The sequence below is a fragment of the Epargyreus clarus genome, unplaced genomic scaffold (assembly GCF_041222505.1).
Source record: "Epargyreus clarus isolate Ecla_fem2 unplaced genomic scaffold, WU_Ecla_fem_2.2 ptg000032l, whole genome shotgun sequence".
Classification (NCBI taxonomy): domain Eukaryota; kingdom Metazoa; phylum Arthropoda; class Insecta; order Lepidoptera; family Hesperiidae; genus Epargyreus; species Epargyreus clarus.
The window spans coordinates 11,231,468-11,259,386 of NW_027332237.1; the positions used below are offsets into that span (position 1 = coordinate 11,231,468).

The 27,919-nt window shown below is 38.2% G+C and overlaps 1 protein-coding gene across 2 annotated transcripts; it reads left to right on the plus strand.

Annotated features, from left to right (window-relative positions):
• Positions 1-745: 745 nt before the first annotated feature.
• On the plus strand, positions 746-27,919 carry LOC140755024 (beta-1,3-galactosyltransferase 5). 2 transcript variants are annotated; one of them, XM_073090199.1, is made up of 3 exons: positions 746-1,009; positions 23,594-23,835; positions 24,942-27,919. In XM_073090199.1, exons 2-3 carry the CDS (start codon positions 23,623-23,625, stop codon positions 25,905-25,907), a joined length of 1,179 nt encoding a protein of 392 aa, XP_072946300.1. In that variant the 5' UTR covers positions 746-1,009; positions 23,594-23,622; the 3' UTR covers positions 25,908-27,919. The 2 variants fall into 2 exon arrangements, with proteins under 2 accessions (XP_072946300.1, XP_072946299.1); XM_073090198.1 differs by lacking the exon at positions 746-1,009 and adding an exon at positions 11,294-11,853.

Consider the following 27,919-nt stretch of genomic DNA (forward strand, 5'->3'; position numbering starts at 1 on the left):
TTACCGCACTAAAACCCCCCCGGTGGCCGTCCTCGGCGCTGCGTAGAGGACTCCGGGATCTCCAAAGGAACGCGACCGGAGTCCTCTCAGCGCACTGCCCCGTCGGGCTCCGCCCAGGTGACTTTGTGTCACCACACCGTCTGGTGTATACGACGGAATGCGACCACACATACCGTCGTCCTTCCCGGGGTCGCTAGCCGGGCGGTTCGAGCTCCCACTCTTGCCGCCCGTAACCCCGAAAGCCCCTTTTAGTCGCCTCTTACGACAGGCAGGGGATACCGTAGCCCTATTCTGGTCCCGGAACTACAGGGACAACCATATGGGTACCTGCAACACTGATAACACTGGATGGCAGGGTAGGTGTATAGCAGCAAGGGTGGTTCAACAGCAAGAGCATTGTAACATATACAAATATGTTTTGTTAAGATTTGACCATCAAAAGCGTTTGTAAAGGTTTCCAGACAATTTAAAATTTAAAATTTCTGCTACAAAATGCACCAGCCGTTAAGATTTCTCGCGCTGTTCCTGCTAATACTAAACGTACTTTATAACTTGTAAGTCGTACTAGTAAGTCATAAATAAATATTGTCGCTCGCATAAAATATTTTTTACATTGCCGGTTTTTCTTTGTTTTCTAATAAATTTAAATTAGCAAAAGATTATAGAGTACATATAATATACTTCATATTACGTCGTTGCAAAAACGAAACGCATTTCGGGCACCGCCATTCGCCGCCGCCGTCAATGTCACAGTGACGTCAGTTTGAGAGCGTCTGTCAGGCGCGTTGCGGGCAGAGCGACTGACTGGCAGAGTGTAGTGTAATGTGAAGGAGTGTACATCGAGTAATGTTATCGCGTTCGCGCTGGCGGCTCGGCTGAGAGTGCTCCCGACTCGCGGAGCTCCCCATGTGAGCTGGTGCTGCTCGCTCGCTCGGCCACGCTCCGCCCGAGCGCGGCGCCCGGCGCGACATCCCCTGAGACCCCTTGCCGATCCCTACACTTCATTATGGTAAGTGCTCATCCCGCTTATATTACTTGTAGCCTTTTATAATGCCAGCGTTAAAACGTTATGTTACGGAAATCCGTTTCACGAATAGACTGACTGCAGCTTTAAGTTTTACTCGAACTTATTGTCTGCTTTTAAATTCATAAAAAAATAGGATTCATAACAACAATATTCGTTTTTTTCGAGCGGCATATATAAATTGGCAGAATATTTAAATGATAAATTTACAAAATGTATTATTCATGGTAAGTAGATAATATAATTTAACATTTCTAACTTTAAACAGTCATATTAGAACTAAGGCAGAATTTCTGAAAAAACATTCTCCATCCTTTTTATTATTTTCTATTCCATCCCTATTGACACTCATTTTATTTCATGTTTTCTGTGAAAAGAACAAAACTTATAATAAATATTATAGTTTTAGTTTTAATTTCATGAAGTCTGATATGGCTGTGAGAGCCATTAATTATATGATATAGCATTGTAACTATTACAAGATATATGGGGAAGATTACGGTTCTTACGGCGCCAAGATTTGAATGCAGATCCGTATAGATTTCGATGAGACAAGACGAAAAGTAAGAATACATTTTTTTGATATCTCGCTTAGTTTTCGAGATATCGATACTCAAAAATTATTCGAAAATTTCGATTTTTTGCGTTTTAAAAGTGAAATTGCCGAGGAACGGCGCGGCGGAAACGGGTGCGACTGGTATCTCCGGATAGGGGAGGACGTGCAGAATACGGTAGAAGAAAAATGAAGAGAATTCGTTAAGAAACGGCGCAGGAAAATGAGAAAAACCAAAAATTGATTTTTGAAAAACGGAGAAAATTATATTTAAAAATTTAGAAAACGGAGAGAAACGGAAATAGTATGTGCAAAAAGGTATCGTTGAGACGAGTACGATGGTATAAAATAATTAGAAATCGGGCCTTTTTTAAGATTGTTCTTTATTTTGTCATGTATTACATTGCTCCACTTGGCCCGCGCTCCAGCCCTCTGCTTGTACACTGGCTATATAAGTCTATGCAAGAGCAGTGGCTGCAGCAAGGGTCTTACATTAGTTTTTATGAGGCTTAATTTAAGGACCATGTATATTTCTAAATACTTAGGTATTATGGGATATATAATTTGTTTTTATGATATATATGTTTATTTTTTTTTTTTTTTATATTAAATACATGTTTACATATGACATTAGCATTTTGTTACATATGCTGTTACTTAACTATTTGACTATTACATTTTATTTACCGACTTACGACTATACAATGGGACTTACAACTATACGTGCTATATAATATTATGGTAGTTTGCGGAGGTCGCTTCGAGCTTGTCCTTAGACTTGCCAATTGCCTTGAGGTCTCTGCTTCGGATCGCCATAGAGGTGTTATAGTCCTCCAGTTTTTCGTCTGTGGCAGTCATAGCCTTCCGGATGAACTGGGCTATGGCGTCTTCGCTGTAGTCAGAGTAGTAGGTACAGCTGATGGTGTGACGCGATACTGCCACTACGGCGTGGGGGACACTGTCATGCAGTCGTAGTTGTTGGGTCGACGTGCGCACTATCACCACTGTCTCGTACGTCGATCCCTGTGCTTCGTGCTTGTCAGCTTAGGCTTAAGGCTCAGGTTAGGTTAGGTTAGGTTAGGTTAGGTTAGGTTTAGGTTAGGTTAGGTTTTTTTTATTATTATTGGTATATATTTCTTTTCTCTGGATTTACCAGGTTATATGAAATAACACGGGCACAGCCAAGTGTTAATTCAGAATGATAGTGTTCGTTTCATGTAAGGTGTTATTATCAGTATCTAATTGGAGGAATTTTCGAACTATCCTGCATGTATTTAATATTGCAGCTTTCTGTAGTGTAAGGTATGTGAATTTCGGAAGATCTAACGTTTTAAGGCTATGGAATAATTGCTTTGGTATAACGCCGGTGGTGGAGACAACTATAGGAACTATTGTAACAGAATTCATCTTCCATATTTTCTTTATTTCTTCCTGTAATTCTGTGTATTTTCTGATCTTTTCAGCGATTGTTGATTGTAAATTGTTTGTGTTAGGTACTGCAATATCTATTATATATGTATGTTTATTTTTCTTGTCTACGAGAGTGATGTCAGGTCTGTTGTTATATATAGTATGATCTGTAAGGACAGTGCGATCGTAATATAATTTGTGTGTGGTGTTTTCTAATATTGGAAGGGCAGTATAAGTGTAGTATGGAGTGTGTGGATTTTTATTGAGATTATATTTAATGGCAAGTTTTTGATGTATGATGTTTGTAAGTTGATTGTGTCTGTGAGTGTAGTCATTTTGTGTTAATGTTACGCAAGCACCTGTTATGTGTTGTATCGTTTCAGGCTTACTGAAACATTTTCTGCATAGGTCATTGGGAAGTGTATTATCTTTGATTATATATTTCCTATAGTTTTTTGTACTGATAACCTGATCTTGGATAGCAATAATGAAACCTTCTGTTTCAGGGAACAATCCAGCTGATTCTAACCATTTATTTGATGCTTCTTTATCTATTTGTATTGATTCTAGGTCGTGTAAATGTCTGCCATGTAATTCCTTCTCTCTCCATCTTCTATATTTTTCTTGATTATTTTTTATAGTATCTACTAGTTCAACGGTTTGGTCACTTAAATTTAATGGTGTAAAGTTTTTATCTATTGTATTTATAGCTCCATGTAATGAACTGTTACTTTTGTTAATAAAAAAATTCTTTAAATTTTCTATTTGTTTATTGTGCAAGTGAGTAATGTCAATTAAGCCTCTTCCTCCTTCTTTTCTCGATACATTAACTCGTTCTATTGCTGATTTTGGATGATGATATCTGTGTTGAGTAAGTAGTGTTCTAGTCTTAATTTCTAACTGATGTAAGTCTGTTTTCCCCCATTTTATTACACCAAATGAATATGTAAGCACTGGTATTGCATACGTATTTATTGCTTTAAATAGGTTCCTACTTGTGAGTTGTTGTTTACATATTGTTTGCACTCGTTTAAAATATTCTGTTTTTAAGTTATCCTTAATTAATTTATAGTCTATTACTTGAGCCTGGTTGTAGCCTAAATATTTGTAGAGTTCGTTGTTTTCCATCGCTGATATATATTGTTGTTCGTTTATTTTATATGCACCACGTATTAGTTTTCCTTTTTTGATATTTAGTTTACGGCATTTGTCTAACCCCAAATTCATTTTTATGTCATCTGTGAATTTTGTAGTAATATCTAATAATTTGTTAATATTTGAATTTGTGTTAGAATATAGTTTAAGATCATCCATATAGAGCAAATGTGTTATTTGAAATAAGGTTTGTCTATTGTTTTTAATATCAAATCCCAATTTAGAGTCATTTAATTCTCGCGATAAAGGGTTTAGGGCTAAACAGAACCAGAGCGGGCTAAGCGAATCTCCCTGGAATATTCCCCTGTTTATTTCTATTTCACCTGTTTTTATTAAAGTTGTATTTGTTTGCAAGGTAAGTGTTGTTCTCCAAGTTTGCATCACGTGTTTTAGGAAGGTTACTATGGTGGGGTGGACTTTATAAATTTCGAGTACTTGCGTAAGCCAAGAATGTGGAATACTATCAAAGGCCTTCTGATAGTCAATGTATGCAACATATAAATCTTTTCTGTTTTTTTGTACATGTTTTAATATTGTGGAGTCTATAGTCAATTGTTCTTTGCATCCCATATGATGACGTCTGCAACCCTTTTGCTCCTCGGATAAAATATTGTATTCCTCTAAGTGTTTGTAGATTCTGTTGGCGATGCATGAAGTTATAACTTTGTAAAGAGTTGGTAGACATGTGATGGGCCTGTATTGGGACGGGTCTTGTGTGGAAGTACTTTTCGGCAGTAAGAATGTTTTACCTCTGCTTAAAAATTCTGGAAATATACTATTACCTTGTATTATATCATTTATTTGTTTGGCTAGACAATCATGGAAAATTCTAAGTTTCTTCAACCAAAAATTATGTATTCCATCTGCTCCCGGTGCCTTCCAATTATGGCTTTTATTAAGAACAGTTTGTAATTTTATTATTATTATTATTATCATCATAATAATAGTGATAATCATAATAAAGGATAAAATATATCTTCAAAAAAATTTTTCAATAAAATTCCAACATTTTTAATAATGTATTTATTAATATCTTGAAAACTAAGCAAGATATCGAAAAAAAATATTCTTTGTTTTCGTTTTCTTTTCCAAAAATCTATCGAAATACATCATTAAAAGAATATTTTTTTTTTTTTTTCGATTTTTAAATATCGATATCTCGAAAACTAAGCGAGATATCAAAAAAATTTATTCTTACTTTTCGTCTTGTGTCGTCGAGGTCTATAAGGATCCGCATTCAAATTTTGGCGCCGTAAGAATCGTAATCGTGCCGATATATGAACAGTATGAACATACATCAACTCTGATAGCGTTGCAACTGATATTTGTTAGTGTGTCTGGCATTGATGGCTGTGGTTCACTGGCTCTGCCCTGGATATGTAATGGCATTGTTACAAATAGCATTGGAAAATTATACCTGTATATCACAACTTTATACTTTGCAATCATGACATCAAATTGACTGGTTTTTTTCTTTGTGTTGGGTTATTCGAGAATGAGGAATTCATCAACAGGAATTCATATAGTTTTGTTCTTTCTATCTGCCTATATAACAGCTATCTTCAGATAGGTCACCAGACATCAAAATTTATGAATGTTTTGAAAATATTTAAAAAAATATATATTTACAATACAATTCAAGCCTATGTGGTACTTAAAAATAACTTCAAAGTAAAAAATACTTTCAAACGGAAGGCTTTCATTATTATATCGTCTTCTTCTTGAGGTTTTTAAAATACTAAATATATTTGGATTCATGCACAATTTATTGTCAAAACTAAAATTCTTAATTGTAAAAAGGGTGAAGTATAAGGTGAAATGTATACTTCTTAAGCTTGTGTCTATGCATGTATTGGCAGCATAAAGTCATCTTTTTTGTTTCAAAATAATTCATCAATTTTTAAAAAATCCCAATGAGTCATGGTAGGCATACTATTGTATGGAATTCTGATGAACCTACATCACACCACCTACTTATGTATGTTCCAGTTCTAAATTAATTAAGAGCCATCATCCTTATTTAAAATAATAAGAAAAAAATAAATTTTCATCATCATGATCAATTATTTACACTTGATGCAGTCATAATTCAACAGTTTCTTTCGTTTTTATTCAAAGTTAGGTTTAATATGATCTCACCATCTATGTTAGTAACATTCAAACAAATTCAATTACATTACAATTAAAATTCAAAATATCATCACATACAACATTCATACTAAGTTCAGAAGTAAATTATTTAATATTATGGCTCTGGAATGCATGCATGAATTACAGTACCTAAGCACTGACAGTCCACTCTTTCCAGAATGGTGTATAGAATACCATGATACTGTTGCGCTGTCTATAGACATGAATATTTAAATTTCTTGACAAATTTTGGCTTTTTCAATGATGTAGGAGAAGTGGTAAAATCGATGGCTTTAGATGTACAGTTGTGACCAAGCCGGTTAGTCACACTAAGGGCTTGGTATTCAACCCTTATGCAGACAGAACTAAATTAGGCTAGATCTGTTAGATCTGTCTAAATTAGATCGGATTTAGATCTGTGTAATGATATTGTGTTGCTGTTGGCATGTAAAACATAGGGTGTTCTATAATAATATGTTTTGTGAAATATTTATGATTGTGATAAATGACATTTTCTCCTTAAAATGCAACACATAAAGAGCGGCATAGATGTGGGTAACTGTAATAATTGTTATCTTCTATACAGTTTATGGCATAATGTGGGTCTCATACTCAGACAAAAAATAGATATACAAAGCCATAGTAGCTATAATTATTTTTAGTTGAGTTATTGTAAATATTTGAAAAATGTCATGTGTCAAGGAAATCTATAACCGACAGCTCTTTTAGGCTTTTACTCACACAAAAACCACAGTCAATAGCATTTATTGAGACTGAGACTGGTTATTGGACGTTATATGTTTTTGGTGGAACATCTCACAACAATATCCATAAAAATTACCATTAACATCAATTATTGTCCGTGGCTGGTACATTTATTAAAATAATTAGATTAATTATAAAAGTCTATATATATATTGATTTATATAACTTTTTCCTCATTAGATATTGGTTAACATTTATTAAAATAATTAGATTAATTATAAAAGTCTATATATATATTGATTTATATAACTTTTTCCTCATTAGATATTGGTTAATTGGTAAAATAATAAAATTAACATTAACATCAATTATTGTCCGTGGCTGGTACATTTATTAAAATAATTAAATTAATTATAAAAGTCTATATATATTGATTGATATAACTTTTTCCTCATTAGATATTGGTTAATTCGTAAATATGGTAACAACAAAATATAATTAGATTAGCACTTCATCATGTATATTTTTGGATTTACATACACAAAATTTATTAAAACAACTACATTTATTATAGAAGTCTATATATATTGATTGATATAACTTTTTCCTCATTAAATATTGGTTAATTGGTAAAATATGGTAACAATAAAATATAATTAGATTAGCACTTCATTATGTATATTTTTGGATTTACATACACAAATTTAAAAAATGTGGTTTGCCTCTGGCAGCACTGCTGCCACACATATTTCTGCCTAATAACAGTTGGGTTAAGCACTGATGTATTACACGGAAGGGTGTGGTAAGAAAGACATACTTTTCCAAGGCATTCCATCTCCTCCTGTTGCCGGAAAATGTTTATTGGCGGCAATAGTCACTTACCATAAGGTGGACTGCATGCTCGTTCGCTACCTCTATATTATAAAAAATATTCTGATGACTTCCGGCTGACGTCAGGGCTTGTAAGACCCGATGCCGGGGTTTCCCAACACGCTTCACTTTGACCGGAGTTGTAAATTAGCGTGAGCTATTATCTCGTTATGTCCACGCGAATTCCGTTTGGATCACTTAGGGAAGTTTTACTGCTAAATAAATTTGTATGTAAAGTTTAAAAATTACGTACATTCGTAGTCGGTAAATTAATCATCAATCGTTTTACGCTGAAGCAAAACATCGTGAGGATACCTACACACCTAGAAAAATGTTCTCAGAGGTGTGTGATATGTGAAGTCTACCAATTCGCATTTGGTTTCTCTTATATCCGAGAGACGAGAGACGAGAACCGTGCCCAGCAGTGAGACAGTTATGGGTTGCGACAAAACGATTTATTTAACTAATCTAATGAAATATAATTTAATTACAAGTAGTTAATTTGGACGCATTAGAACTACTTAGATAGATAATGTGGCATTTTAATTTCGACAAGTTCCTTATAAACTTATTAGCCATGCCATTAGAGTGGATTACCGATTAAATAATTTTACTAATTTAGTAATATTTACAAATGTATGGTAATATTATGAAAGTCACACAAACTCTTTCATTTCATTTGTATACATGAAAATACTAACTTTTCTAAATTCAATTTTATTCATTATCTTATCAAACGTCCCCTAAATGTTACAGTCAGATTTTAATTGGAAGTGTTGTATTCAATTATTGTAGTAATGATTACATGTTAGTGCTACACATGGCACATGGCGCTCACTGCGATAAGCGGCACCATCTGGATTGAGAGGCCTCGTGGCGAACAACACCATTTTGTTCGTTGAAATTAATAATCTAGATATTTTTGAAGTTATTAGTTCTTTTGAGGCATTTCGGAAAAATACAAGACTGTTTTTTTTTACAAAATCAGTAAACTTTTATATGTTATTAAGTTAAGATTAAAATTACTTCGCACTTAACGATTAACCGTCGTAGAGTCAACTTACCCTGATGATGCTCCATTTTGGAGCGAAACACGTGTTGATGGTGGTATGTATGGTGGTGTATATTTTTAATTTTTGCATCTGCATGCATCCTTTGAGGGAGGGAGGGTGGTACATACTGCATGGTTTAAAATATATACCATCATACATATTTGTAGCGGATTGTTGCGAAGTAGTTTTAATCTTAACTTAATAGCATGGATTTCCGCAAAGTAACGCCTGATTGAATTAACTATCTAGACTTTTATGTATAAATTGACATCATGACGTTGGATAGGAAATATTGCAAGTTTTGCCGAAAAGCTTATATTTTCAGAGGGTATATGATCGTTACGTGACCTTACGTTTTGTTACTTTAAACGTAAAACATGCATTTCTAAGGTAAGAGGCTACTGCCGCCCGTGGACATCTGTAATCAACTCCATAAAAGATTAAGAGACAGAGAAATAGATGAGGTGATGGTGCCTCCGGTATCGAACCACAAAGAATTCTTCTACCTTAGAAACACAACCATTACATACAACACATCCAAATACCTACGTTAAAGTTACACATTTTTGTTGCTTCACTTAAGAAACAAATTTTAATGCGGGTTACCGCTACACAAAAAATATAGTTTCATATTTACAATTAGCTAGGAATGGTGTAGGAGGCGCTGCGGTGGTCGGTGGTCGGCTTATTTTCATATTGCCTAGCTATCTAGCAGTGCGGAGTGGTGACTAGCAGGTTTATTTTTAAACTGGACGCGGCGGGTGCGTGGCGCGATGCGCGTATAACTTACTGTTCCTGATGTCGGAATCGTTGCAGCCTTTGAGTATTCACCCATTGAGAAGTTTAAGTAATTTGGCTTTTATCAAATTTGTTCCATGCTTAATTGTTTTCGATGTTGGTGGTTACCACGGTAAAACTTAAAAGGAACTCCAGGTTCATTTATGGCTATTGATTCCGATTTTTGGTTTCGATTAGTGTTGAACTGTCTCGTATGAAAACTCGACAAACTTTATCATGGGGTAAAGTCATGCCCAAAAAGTAAAAATATCTGATAGAAAATGAAGACGAGATTTCAGTTTAAAAAAACCAAAATTTCCCGTAGTGATCATGACCAATTTCTTATTTACTTTGTTGTTTGTGGGGTTTGTTGATTGTAAGGGATTTTAATGTAGAAGTCAAAACAAAATAGAATAATAATTTACAGAGTTATTCGTAGATGTAATAGCATAAATCTAATCCCAACAATACTTTATTCTGCTAGTATATTATGTCCTTATACTTGTCTTTCGTAACATCGTTTATTTAACCAACTTCTAGTGTTGTTGTTAGAAAGGTAAATCGCTGTAATTATGAACATGTATTGTTTGTGTACATACACATACTTCGGCGAATGTTACGAGAACAAATCAGCTGTAATTAGATGAGCTGTGAACAATGCAACGGCTGTATTATTAGTATTCAAAGTGGTCTTCGAAGTAATCGGCGTCTTGAATTATTAACAATTAAACAAGTAGGTAAATCAGTAGGTATTATTGTGAGACTTTCAAAATGAATGGTTAGCAAATAAAATAAGTGCTTGTACAATCACAGTAGAGCCTTGGTCAAATAAAAAGTGTACGAACAACTCTCAAAATAGACATTTCGATTTACAATTTCGACATTTACCCGATCTGGATTGAACACGGAACTCACCGTTCGGTAGACGAATCCTCTCACAACAAGTAAACCTTCAATTAACTTTAAAAATGTAACTACACCTGACGTTCAAACACTGAATTTTTTTACCTAATCTTAGTTAAGAACACTGTCGATAAATCCCCATTATTCGTAATCATTCTATCCAAACATATCGACATTTGATAATGTCAAGTATGTCAATCTTTGTAGGCATACCATTGGATAGATTGAATATTAATGATCGGCGCAAATTATCCTTCAAACAAAAAACTAAACCAACATCCATTAAGACACACAAGTTAAAATGTATTTATAAACACCCTTGTTTGTATAAATTATCGTGGCTTAAAAATAAACATTTCATTTAATAAAATTACCCTACTGCTTAACGAAGGATCTGAGCATCTATATATAATCCACATAAAAACATGCAGTCATAATGCTATATTAATACAGTCCCGCGGGCCGGCATACTGAACTCGTTCCACCTGCATCGGAATGTTTTTACTACGCGTGTTATTGTGCATGGCTGCATGGTAATTAGCTGGAAGGTGATCCCGGAGCGGGAGGAGCTCGCATCATAATGATTACTGTGCTAGGGAATGACCGACCTGTAAGAAATTTTCAATCCCGGCATTTGCGGGATTAGATATTCTTAACCCCGCGGGATCCAGGCATTCGCTGGATCCCGCGTACACTTTGCAAATAAATTACAATCATGAACAAATTCAACAATTGTAAGAAAAGGACTGAAACAAATCAAACTTTGAGCTTAGCTTCCAAATGACCCTGGATCTCTCATCATACTAGATGTCAACTCCTAAGTTCCCAGCACTTTCATCCATGGTGAGTAGAGTACCTTGAAACATTGTATTTTTAATATCAAATCCGTAGACTTGTCTCAAAATTTCACTCGGAATAGTCAAGCTGCGCATTGAATAAGACATACATTTTGCGAACTTGTAGTCCGCGCGGGATCCTGTTCATTTCACGACCGGGATTAGTCCCGCATACAGCATGCGGGATCCCGGTATTACATACCCTACTGCGGCCGATTTCATAACAGACGAGCTCTCTACGACGACCGCTAAGCGAGTGGTTGCGAGTGCGATTTTTCAATTCATTCGGGCACTTAAACACGGCTGAATGATATGTTTTCTTTCCCATTCCCCGTAAAGTTATTTATCTTTGTGTTACAGTTCCGTCCAAACCGGTTCAGACACTAGATTAGCGCGTTGTCACAGCAGGCTGACTTTTTTGTCACCTGATGTTAAGTGGTATTGCCCCCGTGAATATCTGTTACAATTCTCACATAATCCTGTTTGGTCCTCACATACGTTGATCATCCAGGAATACTAACTGAGTTTGATCACAGGTCCATCGATGTTCGAGGTTAAAAAACGTTTGAATAAGTACCTGATGTTAACATAATATAAATATATCCGCACCATGCATACCAAGACTTAACTTCTTTAACGCTGGAGGCCGCCGCGACTGGATGAGACTGGATAAAATTCTTACATAATAAGTATAGTCCGCGCCAAACTGCTAGTCCGCTCTGAAGTTGTTGCGAGCAGGTGTAGTCACAATTTGCTATGGCTACGCAATTCATTTCTATATTCAGAGCGGACTAGCAGTTTTATGCGGGCTACCTGTACCTAATTACTAATTATAAATCAAAGTGCTTTATAATGCTATGCGCTCTGAAGGGTACTGTCTGCCTTGTCATAACGTTGAGTAACGAGGAAGTAGAATAAATAGAAAATTACACACCTTTGCACTTTCAATGAAAAAATGTCGGAGCGAATCTCGTTTCCTTCGATACAGGAATTGCATGCCAAGGAAGCCCGTCGAGAACGTACTGGTTAGTAGTAGTTCGTAGTAATTTTAAAATGGGCTGCTCTCACATTGAAACTTTAATAGGTTACGTTTGTACATGCACAGGGCAAATACTTGTTGAATGTTGATGAATGTTGATACGATTTGGTATGATGTAACTATCTCTTATTGTAATACTCTTATTGTATATTTAGAATAACTTTTGGCGCGGAAAATGGAAAATGCTGCTGAATTTGGAGAATTAGAATTTTTTGTAGAGCAGTTATCGCTTAGTAGGCTAATATTTCAGAATATTAGGATCTTTCAGTGTTACAGTAAAACTGCTATGTGGAAAATATGTAACAATCTCGCAATTTATAAGTAAATGTTTTGTTATCAATTTCTTTAAGAAAAAATCTAATACACATGGCCAATTATCTGAAAATATTCACATGTAAACACATGCATACATTTTAACCTAAATTGTCAACATTGGGGGTTAGTAACGTAACCCCGTAAACCGTGAACGAACATTTAGGCAATGACCTTCCGTAACTAGGTATTTGTATTGTTTAGTTTTTCTTAACGAGATATGAGGGCGACCTCCCGCGGACGCTAGTATTGCGGTCGATGTGGTTCTTTTACTTTTATCACATTATCACAATACGAAGTTCTCTGTTCATCCCCACCTGCGTGGACCGGCTTTCTGTTTGCACACAAATCTAAATTTATCTTAATTCAGTTATATTTGCGGCTTAAAAATTATCTTTATCTTATTCTTAGCTGATTTCTTTGACGACCCGCGTGGTGGAGCGGCCACCCTATCGGCCTTACACGCAAAGGACCCGGGTTCGATCCCCGGCCAGACAAATATCTAAATGATAAGTTTAGATTTCTGTTTCTTGGTCTGAGTGTTTGTGTTTTGGTCTATGTTGGGCTGTGAGTGTAGAAAGCGTTTATCTATTTATTTATTATTTAAATTGATTACTCCTGTAATTCCTGTGACAGGATGGAAATCCCTTTTAAATCTCTTTAGAGATTGTCTCCAGTGTACAGATGTGCGGATGAAGAATTCAATGTCGTTTATTTCCAATTGAAAGACGGCCACTTTAATCTATTTGTATACGTTGCTCAATTGTACCAGTTGCTAGAAAAGAGGTCACACTGGCGGCAAAGTCATTGTCAAACACAACAACCTTACCTCTTGACCCAATGAGTTTATGGCATCGTTTATGTTCATGTCATCTTTATACGCGCGGCTGCTTTGATATTTCAGAGGAGAAAAATTGTGTATTTATAAATTTTGTATTTCTTATAGTAGAAATACAAAATGATGATTTAATTCTAGCAACTTGTATAAAGTTTTTATAAGCACATTCTTGCTTTTTTTTTATACGTGTATTTTTTCTCTTTTGGAAAAAAATCTATTAGGAGTCTATATGAGTATATCATCTATCTTCTGATTCAACGTAAATGTCGAACAAGGTATTCACAATAAGAAAACAATAAAAAGCCATCATTCGTAGCTTCCAAGGTTTCTTGTTTTATGAATGTCTTGAGCACGCAAAGTTCATAAAAGTCCGATAAAGAAACCGATATAGTAATTAGAGTCCAGTGAGTAATCGCATCTCAAAATTTCTTAGCATAGCCTCTAGCCGGTGCGGTGGTGTGCGTGCGGCGCGCGTGTGTGCCGCACCTGCGCGACCGCGGGGGCCTTGACCTCGCCGTCGCCGCTGACCACACCACCACACCACCGTCGACACGTCATACCATATCAATCACGTATTTAAACTTCAAAGTATCCTTGCACAAAAGTGCGTTAAATCGCTTTCCGTAGTTGATGTATTAACTTAATCTCTTTGCACAACTTTACATTTCTATATGAGTATTAGTTTTTTTTCCAAAGTTAAAGCTAGCTAAGGCTAGTCAAAGGTATAGTTTAGTCTTGTTTAGTTAAATGTTATTATAATGAATTTAAAATCGAACTCGATAAAAATAATCAAAATCTTACTAAATTAGATATTAGGTACATTAGCATCTTAATAAAACTTTGGACATTTTAAATAAGTTAATAATGTTCATATTAATATGTATATTATACAATTATAATAAAACGTGTAACACGTGTAAGCACGTGTAAACTCTATGTGCAATATAATCATATTTATTTTTACCAACACCAACAAGCCATTGTTAGTATGATTGTTAATTGTTTAATTATAAATGATTATGATTTTAAAGGTGATAGAACCCTTTGTGTTTCGACTCCGGCGGCACCACCGCCACACCTATTTCTATCTCATAATAGCAGTGTTAAACGCTGCTGTGTTCTGGTTTGAAGGATGTGGTAAGGAGGTCATAGTTTTCCGAGTCGTTCCAACTTGGTTCTCAGGAGTAGCGCCGCATCTGTCTGTCCTGTGTCCATGGGCGACTGTAGCCACTTACCATCAGGTGGACTGCATGCTCGTCTGCTATTCCTATATTATTATAAAACAATATATTATGTTGCCTTTCATTCATCAAGGAACAAGCACAGAGCCTGATACTCTTATTCTTACTAGTTCTTTCATTTAATATTATTATAATTTAGTAATTGAAGGTGAGGCGTTTTAATTAAGTGTTTGAAGACTAAGTTATAACGCTTCATCATAGTTTTCGGACGTTACCAAGCGCTTGTAAGCTGAACACACCAGCTTTACTCTGCTGTCGATATAAGCCCGAATATGCATTTAGCCGCTGTCGCACCAAATTATCAGCCCAAACAAAGATCTTTTTTGAATTATTTAATTTCGACTCGTATCAATATAATATTGTTAGTGTCCCGATAAAGATATTTTAGTCACAATAATGTGCATGTCACAGGATGACGTCGTCATACAATTAGCCGCGTGATTTCATCACCGAGTGCAGCGCGGGGCTAAATAATTATTTAAATTATTCTCTGGGCTGTCTGTTGTAATGCTGTTTGTTTTTCTACGCTAACTGGTTTTTACTGGATTTCTTCATTCATATTGTTTGATCTAGCTATCCGGCTTAATTAAATCACGATACGATACGATGATTTATGTTGAGTTCTAGATAAGTACATGATCAATGAGAACATGGTGAATTTTACATATGTGGATATGAAAAAAATGCTAAAATGAGAAAGGATGTTTAAAAAATATAATTATGTTATTTTAGTTTTTATCAAAATCTGATTAAATCTTTCACGACGTCAGTAATTAATCCCATGATGAGATGAAGCCTGAGATGCCTTGGTTCCCACCTTGAGGACTGAGTTGCAACGACTCCGATAAGTGCAAGGATAAGGGCAGAAATAATTATACCGTCGGTGCCTTCAGAATGGAACAACAGTGTTGTACCACCTTCAAATACACATATGTATGTACTATACTGCTATATTGCAACACGTGACTAGAGTCGGCAAAAGCCGTGACCTGTGAAAAAGTGACACTACATTTTATGTTTAAATAACATAAAATATTTTAGAACGATAGTATTCGGCATTTTTTTTATTGATAATATGCAAATAATCATACGAAGTAGCAACTAACTTAATTTAAGTGATTACTAGTTACCTTACACTGTGCAAGTATATCACCCGAGAAAAGATAAATAATTACAAAAAATGTCGATATCGTTAACAGGCGCACACACACAATTTACTCAAATATTTACACTAGTTATACTTAATACTTTGGCCAAAGTTTGGTGGCGGGAGAACTTCCGTCTGGCGAGGAGACTATGCCCGAGCGGCCGTGCTCCAACAATCTCAGTTCAATGATTGTATATGAGTTTTCGCAATATCTAGTTGAGAAAACTTCCATAGCGTGATTCAGAAGTACTAGTGGCGCCATCTCTTGAAAAGTTGAGTGTAACTGCCGTCCGTGTTACCCGATATATTTTTCGTTTATAATACTTAGTGACTACCCCTAAGCAGATAACTGTTATGTCCTTGTGCAACACTATATATCCTATATTAACTCGCTTGTAGTATAAATCACGTAGATCTAGTTTGTAATCGAGATAAATAATCAGTTTGCTATTGATCGTATCGAGTTCTTGTACAGTTGCATTAACTGTGTTGCTTGTCCACTTATAAATAATGCCTGTGGTCTGTGATCTATTAGCTGTCGTAAAATTATAACGCGTCTGTTTCGCCGCTCCCTTCGACCGTACTGTTCTTATGGCGAAGGAACTCATTCTGGTGTATATTGAATTGTGACGTCATTATTGTATTACCTGGAATAAATCTGATGCTTCTGTCTATTGACATAGATACATACATATAAAAGGGAAATAATGTAGCCTATGTCATTCCCAAAATTTAGTGGAATCTAATGACATCTTTTTTATAATATTGGAGTAGCAGACGAGCATGCAGTCCACCTGATGGTAAGTGGCTACTGCCGCCCATGGACATCTGTAATAAACCCCACATAGGATTTGATATTACTACCTGAGGTCGGCCACAGATGCGGCCCTTGCTCTTGAGGAACGCCTCGGAAAAGTATGTCTCCCTTAGCACATCTTTGAAACAAGAACGCAGCAGCACTTAACTCTGCTGTTATAAGGCACAAATAGAATATATCGAAAAACAATAATATATCGTCCTCAGTCGGGTAAAAACTAGTTTTTTTCTGATGCGTGTGTAAAAAGCATGCATGGTATCATCATAACCTTAGAAAAAATGACAACAACCTGTTTAACTAGTGATAAAAGGAAGTTACCCGACGAGAACTTGTATCATAAATAAACGTTGCCTCGTGCAATGAATCACTTTTACTAGTAATTGTGTTGTTTCGAAGTAAGGAAATTTTCTGCAATTGAGAAAGGCGTTAAAGTTATGTTAAATACCAAGAGGTAAAACAAACTTTTCCATTCGATTCTTTTAAAGTAGGTTAACATTTAATTGCGTATAATATATTTGTTTGACGATTACTTAGCGGGGCCTTAACTAATGATTTACCTAAACGGTATCGCGAGGCTAGGTGGTTCCATTTTAATTAAGGTAAAGAAACGTGGAAATATGTTCAACACCTAGCGTGAGTTCATATATTATGTAGGTTACGTCACATTTCATAAAAAAAAGATAAATAATTTAGCATCACATGTAGTTGAGTTCTTTTTTATGGTTCCGTATCCAAAGGGTAAAACGGAAGCCTCCGCTGTCAGTTCGTCTCTCACATCCACAGACCTTTAGATACAGATCTGTGGTCACAGGGCTCTATCTGATGATCTGTAATAAATAGACACTTTTTTACAGAGTGGCTATGTATTGCTATGGCCGCTATAACAACAAATACTAAAAATAAAAAGTTACAAATAAAAGGGTATCTCCATAGAAGAAACTTGTGTTTTAGGCATTGTTATACTATTGAACTATTGGGTACGGACGGAGCCCTCAGTGTGCGTTTGAATCGTACTTGAATAATGGTTACATATCTTACTTGTGAAACTGTTTGTAATACTGAATATAGCAGCAAGTTTCAGTATACAGTATATAGTGGTGGTAGCGGTACCGCGCGCGTCCCCGGGGCCGTCGCGCACGGATTGCCAAATTTATCGATTTACCAAGCAGTTACAGTACCTGTTGATTAGCGTCCAATTATCGTCGCGATTTATACATTTTACCACACAAAAAAGTATTGCGTTTAACTGTGACCTTACTGTAATGGTAATTGTGGTGCAATATTTTAACACTTTTATCTAGAAGCTGCATGTTCTGTTTTCCTGAAGGTGAATTTATAATGAATAAATGAACTAGATGCTATTAGTGCATCTGTCTTTCGTTTCTTGAAAGATATCTGCTCAGACTGATCCATAAACGATTAATATTACCCGCAATCATAAATAACCTCAAGTTATAATGTTAATTGTGACTATTTAAGGTATATGCCGTGACATCTTCCAGCGACTTGTCAAACTGGCTTTTAATTTATGCAAAACAACCGCGAACCGTATCGCGGCTCCTGACATTTAAATGACGAATAACTGTTTATCAAAATAGATTTATCTAGTTTATTCTCTCAGCTTCCACCGGTCAGGGTCTATTGATGAATTGAATTAACGACCGTGGCAATATCATTTAAATCCGGAAATATTGAAGGTCGCGGGAAGGCGGCGGCGGGTGGTGGCAGCATCCTCGACGGTAGCTCGCCGGCTCGTTAGTGTCACGCTGATTATCAACTTATCGTCTTCGGTACGATGGTGCAGTGTTAACACAAAGATCCTAAACATTAAAAGTTATAAATTTTCATAAAAATAGTTTTTATCCAATATAAGCGGACAAACAGAAGTTTTACAAACAAGTTCACAATCCCTTGCGGTGTCGTGTGAGTAGTTACTCTTATTAAGTTATGAGTTCTATACAAGTGTACTTAAAAATGGCAAGTGGTTTACACAGGCGTTTTAATTTTATATACATCGACATAGCTTCCGGAGAGTGCAAAGATAAAAAATAGCGTGCGCGCCTTGCGCGAGATAACAGTACCCGCGGCGCGCCGTCTGCCGCCCGCCAGCTAGGGATGCCGATCTGAGATCGATTAATCGAAGAATCGATCTTTTGGGCCAAAATATCTATTATTTTAATTGATCTCCAGGAATGGAACGAATGAATCGATCTTTCATCATAGAAAATCGAAAGTAGATCTTTTCTAAGTTGTACGAATGTGTTATAGACATTTTTACTGACGGATACGTATTTCAGGGCTTGTTTGGTACTGATGGCCTTTTTTGTCACTATCTTCGCCCTTTCTAGCTGAAAAGATCGAATATCGATTTTTGGAGAATTGTTTCTTTGGGCCTCAATTTTTTTGTGAATCGATTTGTTACACTTTGGTTCGAATTGATTCAAGAATTGATCTCTTAGTTCGGATATAATCGCCGTCCCTACCGCCAGCGCTCCGGCGATATTTGGCAGCGCAAATAGTTCAAGTTTAATGATAACGTACATTAGTCACTGGAAGTGACGGCTCCGATATGGTTACCCTGACGTGAACATCATATGTACTGTGTACCACGTGGGGATTTTCCGTAGAAAATGTACGAAAAAACATATTTCATATAAGAGCTTTAAAGGCAATTTAACAATATAGCATATATCGCTCCTCTAATATAGACACGACCAACGACCCCTGAAACGAGACGAATATATAGTACTTATATAGGTATGTGGACTCAAAACACATTACCCTCCGAATACGGATAAAAAATATCATATTATTGTTCTATTTTTATCCAGACGACTTTATTTTTAGAAGTCGCGTAATTATATTACGAGGCCTAAAAATAAGTATCGCTGGCTTTGAATGTGATGATATAAAATGCTAGTTGTACTCCGAACTGAACTCATAAATGTTTGTAATTTGTCCTAATTAACCCAGTCATTATGGTAGACTGCTCACTGAGGTGACAGCGGAGCATGCTGTCCACCTGATGGTAAGTGGCTACTGCCGTCCATGGACATCTGTAAGCAACCCTAGACAAGATAAGATTCCTACCTGTGATTGGACACGTGCGCCACTATCCGTGAGGACTAAGCTGGAATGCCTCGGATAAGTATATCTGCCTTACCATACCCTTCAAACCAGAACAAAGCAGCGTTTAACACTGCTGTGTGGGCAGACATACGTGTGGCGGGGGTGCTGCCGGAGTGTATCCACACACGGTTCCACCACCTTAGATGTCATATATGTTATCTATGTGTGTGGTTGATCCATTAGTCCAGTAAAACGTGTCAGGACCGTGCAACTGTTCCAGTTATTTTCCGTTCAACTCGTAGCACAAAAGATGCTTCCAGGAAGCATTTATGTTATGTTTGAGCACTCAATTGTCTTGTAACGCACAAACAACTTCTGTAGTTAGCAGTTACTGGCTGACTTCGTTTAATTAAATTACTTCACAAAATGTACGATGTATATCTGTGTATGTTGACTTTTTAAATTGTAATTATTGGCCCAGCGCGAGTCGAACTCGCGCACGGAAGGTTTTGTACCATCAAATTTTTATGTATATATTTATTTTTTAATTGTTTGTTAGTGTAGCAGCCGTATAAGTGACACATTGTGTGAATTCTAATTGTGTGTTAATATGTAAACATAATAATGCTGAAAAATAACGGTTTCCTGTACTGCGACTTGATGTTACATCAGCCATACTAAATCATTACGGTTTTAGAAATAGTGATAAACAATAGGACTCTAAACGGATAGACAACAGAAAGTTAGTTACCTAATAAAATACCGTTTATACCCTTTGGATACGGAACCCTAAAAATGATGATAATCAAAGCGAAAGGTCGACGTGATAAAAATATAAAATTCAAATTACCTGCAGCTTCGTGACATCGCGGTGGCGTCTCCTCACCAGTTAGCGGCTAAATGACTCAATTAATTGCGAGGCCGCATGCATTACCTTCATTAGTTAGTTATAAACAAACATTCGTGCATTTTTTGTATTCAAGGGCTTTTAAATTCTTATCAGAAGTTGCGCTAGGAGTAAGCAGTGAAAGTCTAGTGGTAGAAACCGCCACCCAGAACATGGGTCCAACGAACGAGCCCCAAGCACGCACCTCTGTCTTTCCGAACATAAGCGCAAATTAGCATAAGGGTGAAGGAAAATATCGTGAGGAAACTTACACGCTTAACATAGAGAAAAGGTTATAAGGTTTTTGAAGTGTAAATTCGCACTTTGCCAACGCGTGGACTGTGGTCTAATCTGTCTCATTCTGATACTTACGCCCAGCGCTGGGACGATAGTGGGTAGAAGACTTACTAGTCTTTTATGATATCAAATGTCAATGTGAGCTAGTATTTTCCCAGCAGCAGTGTCTGCGCACACGTACACAGACGTGAATGGCACGTATTTTCGACGTATTTCGCGTGACATTCGATTTATTGACCGCTAAGTCTATTAACGCCGTGTATCGCTCTCGTGATGTTTTTTAAGATATCATTTAACTGTTCGCTAACTACAGTTGTGTGAATGTATCGTTAGTGTATAAGCTCTGTGAGGTGATCGAACACCGGCGTCTAGTTACTGTGCTTACGTCTCGATCGTGAACTTCACGGCCTCAGCAAGTAGGAAGACCTTGTATTTTTCCTTGGAAATTTATTTCACAATATATTTTAATAGGGTTACCGAATACTCTGAAAAGTGCTTTCCTCTGTTTTGTGGATTAAGCATGTAATTTACCTTGAGCTACTCTGATTCCAAATAAATTTTAATTAAGATTTGCTGTTCGTTGAAAATTGAATACTTTGCAAATTGCAAGGAATGTTCATTAGTAAATTACGTAATACCATAATCACCAGAAACCCGAAAGTGGTTTCGATGAGGGTGATGCTTCATAATGTCTTGCAAAATTGTAAATTTAATGACTCGTTTGTATTGACCACGGTGTGCGAGCGGCAGTGTGGTGTCGTGGTGTCGTAGCGTCATGTCGTCGTGGTGTCGTGAGCAGTGTTTGCAGCTCGCGTTACCGACCGGATTTGACCACCTGTATTGTGTTGTCGATACAATTAGCCTCTCATGGCTAGGTCATTCCCTCAAACCTCAGAATCAGTAGATTATTGGAGGAGTGTGAATAGTCTATCGCGCTGGCCACGTCCGAATTGGTATATTTCACACACTACTACACCTGCTCACTACTTTTTAAAGAACTATCAGGTGTGTAGTTTTCCTCGCGATCTTTTCCTTCCCTGTGTAAGTGATAATTATTATAATTTCTAATACGCACATACGTAACTTATAAATTATTTTTTTTTGTTGACGAGGGGGAAACCTTCAAAAGGTACCCTATGCCGTGGAAGCGGCACGGGGTCATGTGGGATTCTTACCGCACTAAAACCCCCCCCGGTGGCCATCCTCGGCGCTGCGTAGAGGACTCCGGGATCTCCAACGGAACGCAACCGGAGTCCACTTGGCGCGTTGCCCCGTCGGGCTCCGCCCAGGTGAGCTTGAAACTCACCACACCATCTGGTGTTCACGACGGTTTGCGACCACACATACCGCCGTCCATCCCGGGGTTGCTGGCCGGGCGGTTCGAGCTCCCACTCTTGCCGTCCGCAACCCCGGAAGCCCCCTTTTAGTCGCCTCTTACGACAGGCAGAGGATACCGTAGCCCTGTTCTGGTCCCGGAACTACAACAACTTATAAATTATATGCAAATTATATATCCCCGATTGACATGCCTAAGTACAACCAATAAACTAACACTGCAATCTTAAATTCACTACCTTGTGTACTTCACACCGTTCACACCTATAACGTGTTGGCTATAATTAATGCAGAGTTTGAGGGATGAAACGGAACAAGAGAACGGATTGACAAAGTCGTTGAGTTGTTGTAAGCGCCGCGTCGCACCTCAATCTCAAATTCAAATTTTAATTCGACCCGCAGCCGCGATGGTACTGACCTATTTCCATGCTAATTTCTAGGTAACTACGACACCACAACAATACTTTGTTTACTTAAAACGCGTACCTATTTTTTAAATAAATTATTTCATAATTGTATTGGCTACATCGTGTATATAGCTAAGAACATCGTTCATACAGAGTCAATTTGCGCGAATGTTATATCACTTGTTACATGCAGGACGTTTTAATTGTATATTATTTATGTATTATTTATTAGTGGAAACTTTGCTGATTTTTGTTATGTCTGTGTGAAAGTTACTGTATGTATTAAATATTGTATGTTTCTCAAATAAAAAAAAAAATAATAAAAAAAAAATATCCTACAAACATTACATACAGTACAATATTAGCATAAAATAATATTTATAATGTAATTAAACAGCCACTGCGACGTATGCTCTACATTTTATTTCTTGTAGAATTATGTATTTTAGTAGTAATGAAGTAGTTATATAATAGCATAATTACTTAATGATAATAAAATATTTCCTGGTTCGACTTCAGAGGGAACACTGCCACACTTATTTCTGTTTATAACAACAGTGTGTGCTGGTGTGTTCTAGATCTAGATCTATGGATCATCTTAGTTAAAAAGTATGCTAAAAAAAAGTTATGCATATAATGTATTTTAGATACTTAGCGAAGTTTATACGTTAAACTTATAGTGATGTGTGTTATAATCCGCGTAAAACTTCAGAGCGGACTAGCAGTTTGGCGCGGGCTATACGTGGTTGCGATAGTGTAGTGACGTGTGTCGTGTTGTCTCGTGTTGCAGAGGAGCCGGTGCGGGTGCGTGTGAGCGCGATGGCGGCGGGGTGGGGCTCGCTGCGGCGGTCGCACGCGGGCGCGCTGGCGGCGCTCGGCGCGCTGCTGCTGCTGCTGCTGGCGCGCTCGCCCGCGCCGCGCCCGCACCGCCCGCGCCCGCTGCCGCTCGCCCGGCACGCGCCCCCGCCCGCACCGCCCGCTGTACCGCCCGCGCAGCCCGCACAGCCCGCCTTGTACAACACCGTGGACCAGGTGAGCTTATATTTTATTGTTGTTATGATGAAAAAGCTATAAAAAATAATTATTGGTAATTCTAAGTTTCGATTATTTGAAAGTAAATCGATTATGGTTTCTTCCGAATGGTTTGAAGCTGCAAGCTGTAGCCGTAAATTGTCGTAAACTGTTAAATAAGCCGACTAATATAACATTGCAACGACGCCCTATGATACTTTTTGATGTAGGAAAAATTGGTTTCTGGACACATTTTAATTGAAATAAAATGTGTAATACAATTTATAGATTTTACTAATTATTCTTGTTAATAAATTATTTCGTAATTGTATGTTTAGAAGTATTTGACTTTCCAATTACGTGTTATACGTTCATACAAAGTTAGTTCAAAAATTTTATCACGTACGTACGTAACGTACGTACGTACGTAACGTACTGATGATTATAAAGAGATACGTTTAAAAAAGAATTAAAAATATGTATTAAGAAAAATTACGTATATTATCAGCATGGTAGAGCACCAGGCCAAATTCTGGTCTCAAGCACGCAGTGTATAGCGCATGTGTACATGACACGAATCTTTTGAGCGGGTTTTACACACTATTATATCATTTACTTCGTTATTATTCCACATGAAATGAGGCTAGATGTAAATTAACATAAGTATTTTAGGTATCTGAAAAAGCCAAAAATAATTTAGCCTTGTCTAAAAAAATTACAAGGATAAGTTATGGTAATTAAACTTTTAATTTTAAGTAAGATAGGACTAAAAAAATATATATACTATCTTACTACATTTCAATACTTATTTAATTTCGAGTAAGATATTATATAACATTTTAATTTTATTAGGTAGGTATTTAAAATTATTTGTTTTAGAGACAGGAAGGGCTAGTCATTATTTTGTAATATATATTGAGGATAGAATTTGTTTTAAATAAGGCTGGCAGGTACTTTCTAAAATTGTGACTACATTGTGTTTAAAATAGCGATTATTTATCGAAAGAAGATAAGAAGGGATGCTAATTGAGGAAGGCTTATTTTTTATAGTTCATTTTTATCAAATTTGGATTACATTGTATTAAAATAGAATTAAAGCTTAAATATTTCATCATATCACGTTTCAGGCGACGGCGCGACATACAAACGGAACGCTGGCGCCGGCGAGCGGCGCCGTGGTGGCGGCGGCGGGCGCCGGGACCAAGCCGGCGGTCAGCAGCAGCAGCAGCAGCAGCAGTAGCAGCAGCAGCAGCAGCAGCGGCGGGCCGCGGCCCGTGCTGACGGGCGACGTGTACGTGGCGGGGCACGAGCGGCCGCACCCGGAGCTGTGCCCGGCGCTGGGCGCGCGGCTGCGGCTGCTGGTGCTGGTGACGAGCGCGCCGGGGCACGCGCGCGCGCGCGACGCCGTGCGCCTCACGTGGGGGCACTTCGCCGCGCGCTCGGACGTGGCGCTCGCCTTCGTGCTCGGCGCGCCGCCGCCCGCGCTGCGCGCCGCGCTCGCCGCCGAGGACGCGCTCTACGGCGACCTCGTCGTCGGCCGCTCGCTCGACTCCTACTCGAACCTCACGCTCAAGACGCTCTCGATGCTCGAGTGGGCGGACACGTACTGCCCGCGCGCGCCGCGGCTGCTCAAGACGGACGACGACATGTTCATCAACGTGCCGCGGCTGCTGCGCTTCGCGGCCGCGCGCGCCAACGCCACGCGCACCATCTGGGGGAAGGTGGTGCGCAAGTCGCTGCCGAAGCGCACCACCAAGTCCAAGTACTACGTGTCGCCGCTGCAGTTCCCGGGCAAGGTGTTCCCGGACTTCGCGACGGGCCCGGCGTACCTCGTGACGGCGGACGCGGTCCGGCCCCTGCTCCTGGCCGCGCCGAAGGAGCGCTACCTGCGGCTGGAGGACGTGTTCGTGACGGGCGTGTTGGCGGCGCGGCTGGGCTTGCGGCGGACGCACGCGCCGGAGTTCTACAACAAGAAGGTGGCGCCGCACCCCTGCGCGGTGCAGCGCGGCATCGCCGTGCACATGGTGCGCTACCACGAGCAGTTCGACCTGTGGCGCAAGCTGCTCGACGGCAAGACCAAGTGCGCCAGCTAGTGAACCTCGCGGGTTTAGGGATGTTTCTCCGATACTTACTCATGTAACGAATTTATAAGTATTATTTTTCTATATTTTTTTACGGTGCAAACGTATTTTTTATATTTTGTTCGTGCGACGTGACCGTGTAAGATAAGCGATGTGAGTGCGGGGAAGGACCTGCGATTGCCATAGGGGGAGATGCCATGGGCCCCGCGTTCTAGTGTAGTCGCTGTACATTGTGAAGTACAAAGCGTCTTTGGCGCGTAGTGTAATGCGGCCGAGGCTCGGCGCCGCTGTCTGTCTGTCTGTCTGCCGCTCGCTACGGTAAGTAAAACGTATTTTACTACTGAGTAGCCCACACGAGGTCAATTTTCTTAACCAAGGCTCAAATTTTACGAATATTGTTTATTTTTTTGAACAAATATTATTTTTATGAACAAATTTAATATTACGATTAATTCTTTCTGCAGTAAAATTGTATTGCAAATGGAATGATTTAAAAAGTACACGTAACTGAACAAATAAGTACCATATTATATTATAAAATGTAAAGAGGTTAAGAAATGTTCACCTGTCAGTGGCAGTGGCCCAGCCTCGCCCAGCGCTCGCCGCGCGCGCCCAGCAGTGGGCCGCACTGCCCAGCTCAGCTCAGTGGTCAACTATGACCCACAGTGGTCAACAGTGGGCCATAATGGTCAACAATGAGCCACAGTGGACTACAGTGACCCGTAATGGTCAACAGTGGACCATAGTGGTCAACAGTCGACCATAGTGGTCAACAGTCGACCAAAGTGATCAATAGCGGCCCGCAATGGTCAACAATGGCCCATAGTAGCCAACAGTGGACCGCAATGGTCTACAGTGTGTCACAGTGGGCCGCAATAGTCAACAATGGGTCATAGTTGGTAACAGTAGGCCATAGTGCTCAACACTGGGCAACAGTGGTCAACAATGGGCCATAGTAGTCAACAATGGGCCATAGTTGCCACCACTGGACCGCAATGGTCAACAGTGTGCCACAGCGCCGCGCGCGCGAGCGACCGCCGCTCCTGGTGCCGGGAAACTGTCGTGTGCTTCTATGATTCATGATATTCCTATTATATTGTAACGCTTTCTGTAACAGTAGAATCTCGACAAATTGAATACCACCTGCCTGTGGACCTGTTTTGTAACAACGACAGGTACACGTTTGAATTTAAATTGGAATCTCATTGTGTCGTTAAAATCTTAGGATATTCTGAATCCCAGATTTTGCGAATATTCATAGCAATAATCGAATAAACAACAATATTATTTATAATTATGTGACATTGTAAAATCATACATTATATTATTGTAATTTATATGAATAGGACGTACTGATTTTTTATTTATCTAATGCCTATTGTAATCGAGATGTGTAAGGGGAGAGGAGATCTGCCGTTCCAATATATAAACTCACGTGTTATTTGCAATTTGTTTTATAACGTATTATAGTCTGGTAAACTTTACTGTGCGTGTGGCGGGGGCGCCACTCGCGATCATAATGTTGCCAGGTTGTGAAAACTACCTAAAAAGTGAACAATTTTAACGATTTTATTTACTGATATTAAACATATTTTTACGAATCTCTTATAATAATGTTAAAAATTATTCATTTTATTGACAACTAACATAAGGTATAGTTTATAAGAACGCAATTTTATCAAATTAACGGGAATAGAAAGATTGCTAATGAAGGTGTCATCAAATGTCTATAGACAATAAAACATAGCTGTTTCCGAACACCGCCACACGCACAGAAAGGTTTATCGCACTATACTTATTACGGAAATCACAGATTATAATAATATTATCCATAGTTTTATATGAACATAGCAGAAAGATTGTTTTTCACCATCGAATATTGGAGCGCTTTACAAATGTTCTACGTAATCTTAAAATTTATATTGTATTAAATCAATTACCTATCTACGTAAACCTTTTAGATTAAAGTGTAAGTTGTCCTGGTGTAAATATTATAATTATATTTACGTAAAAATGCAATCAAA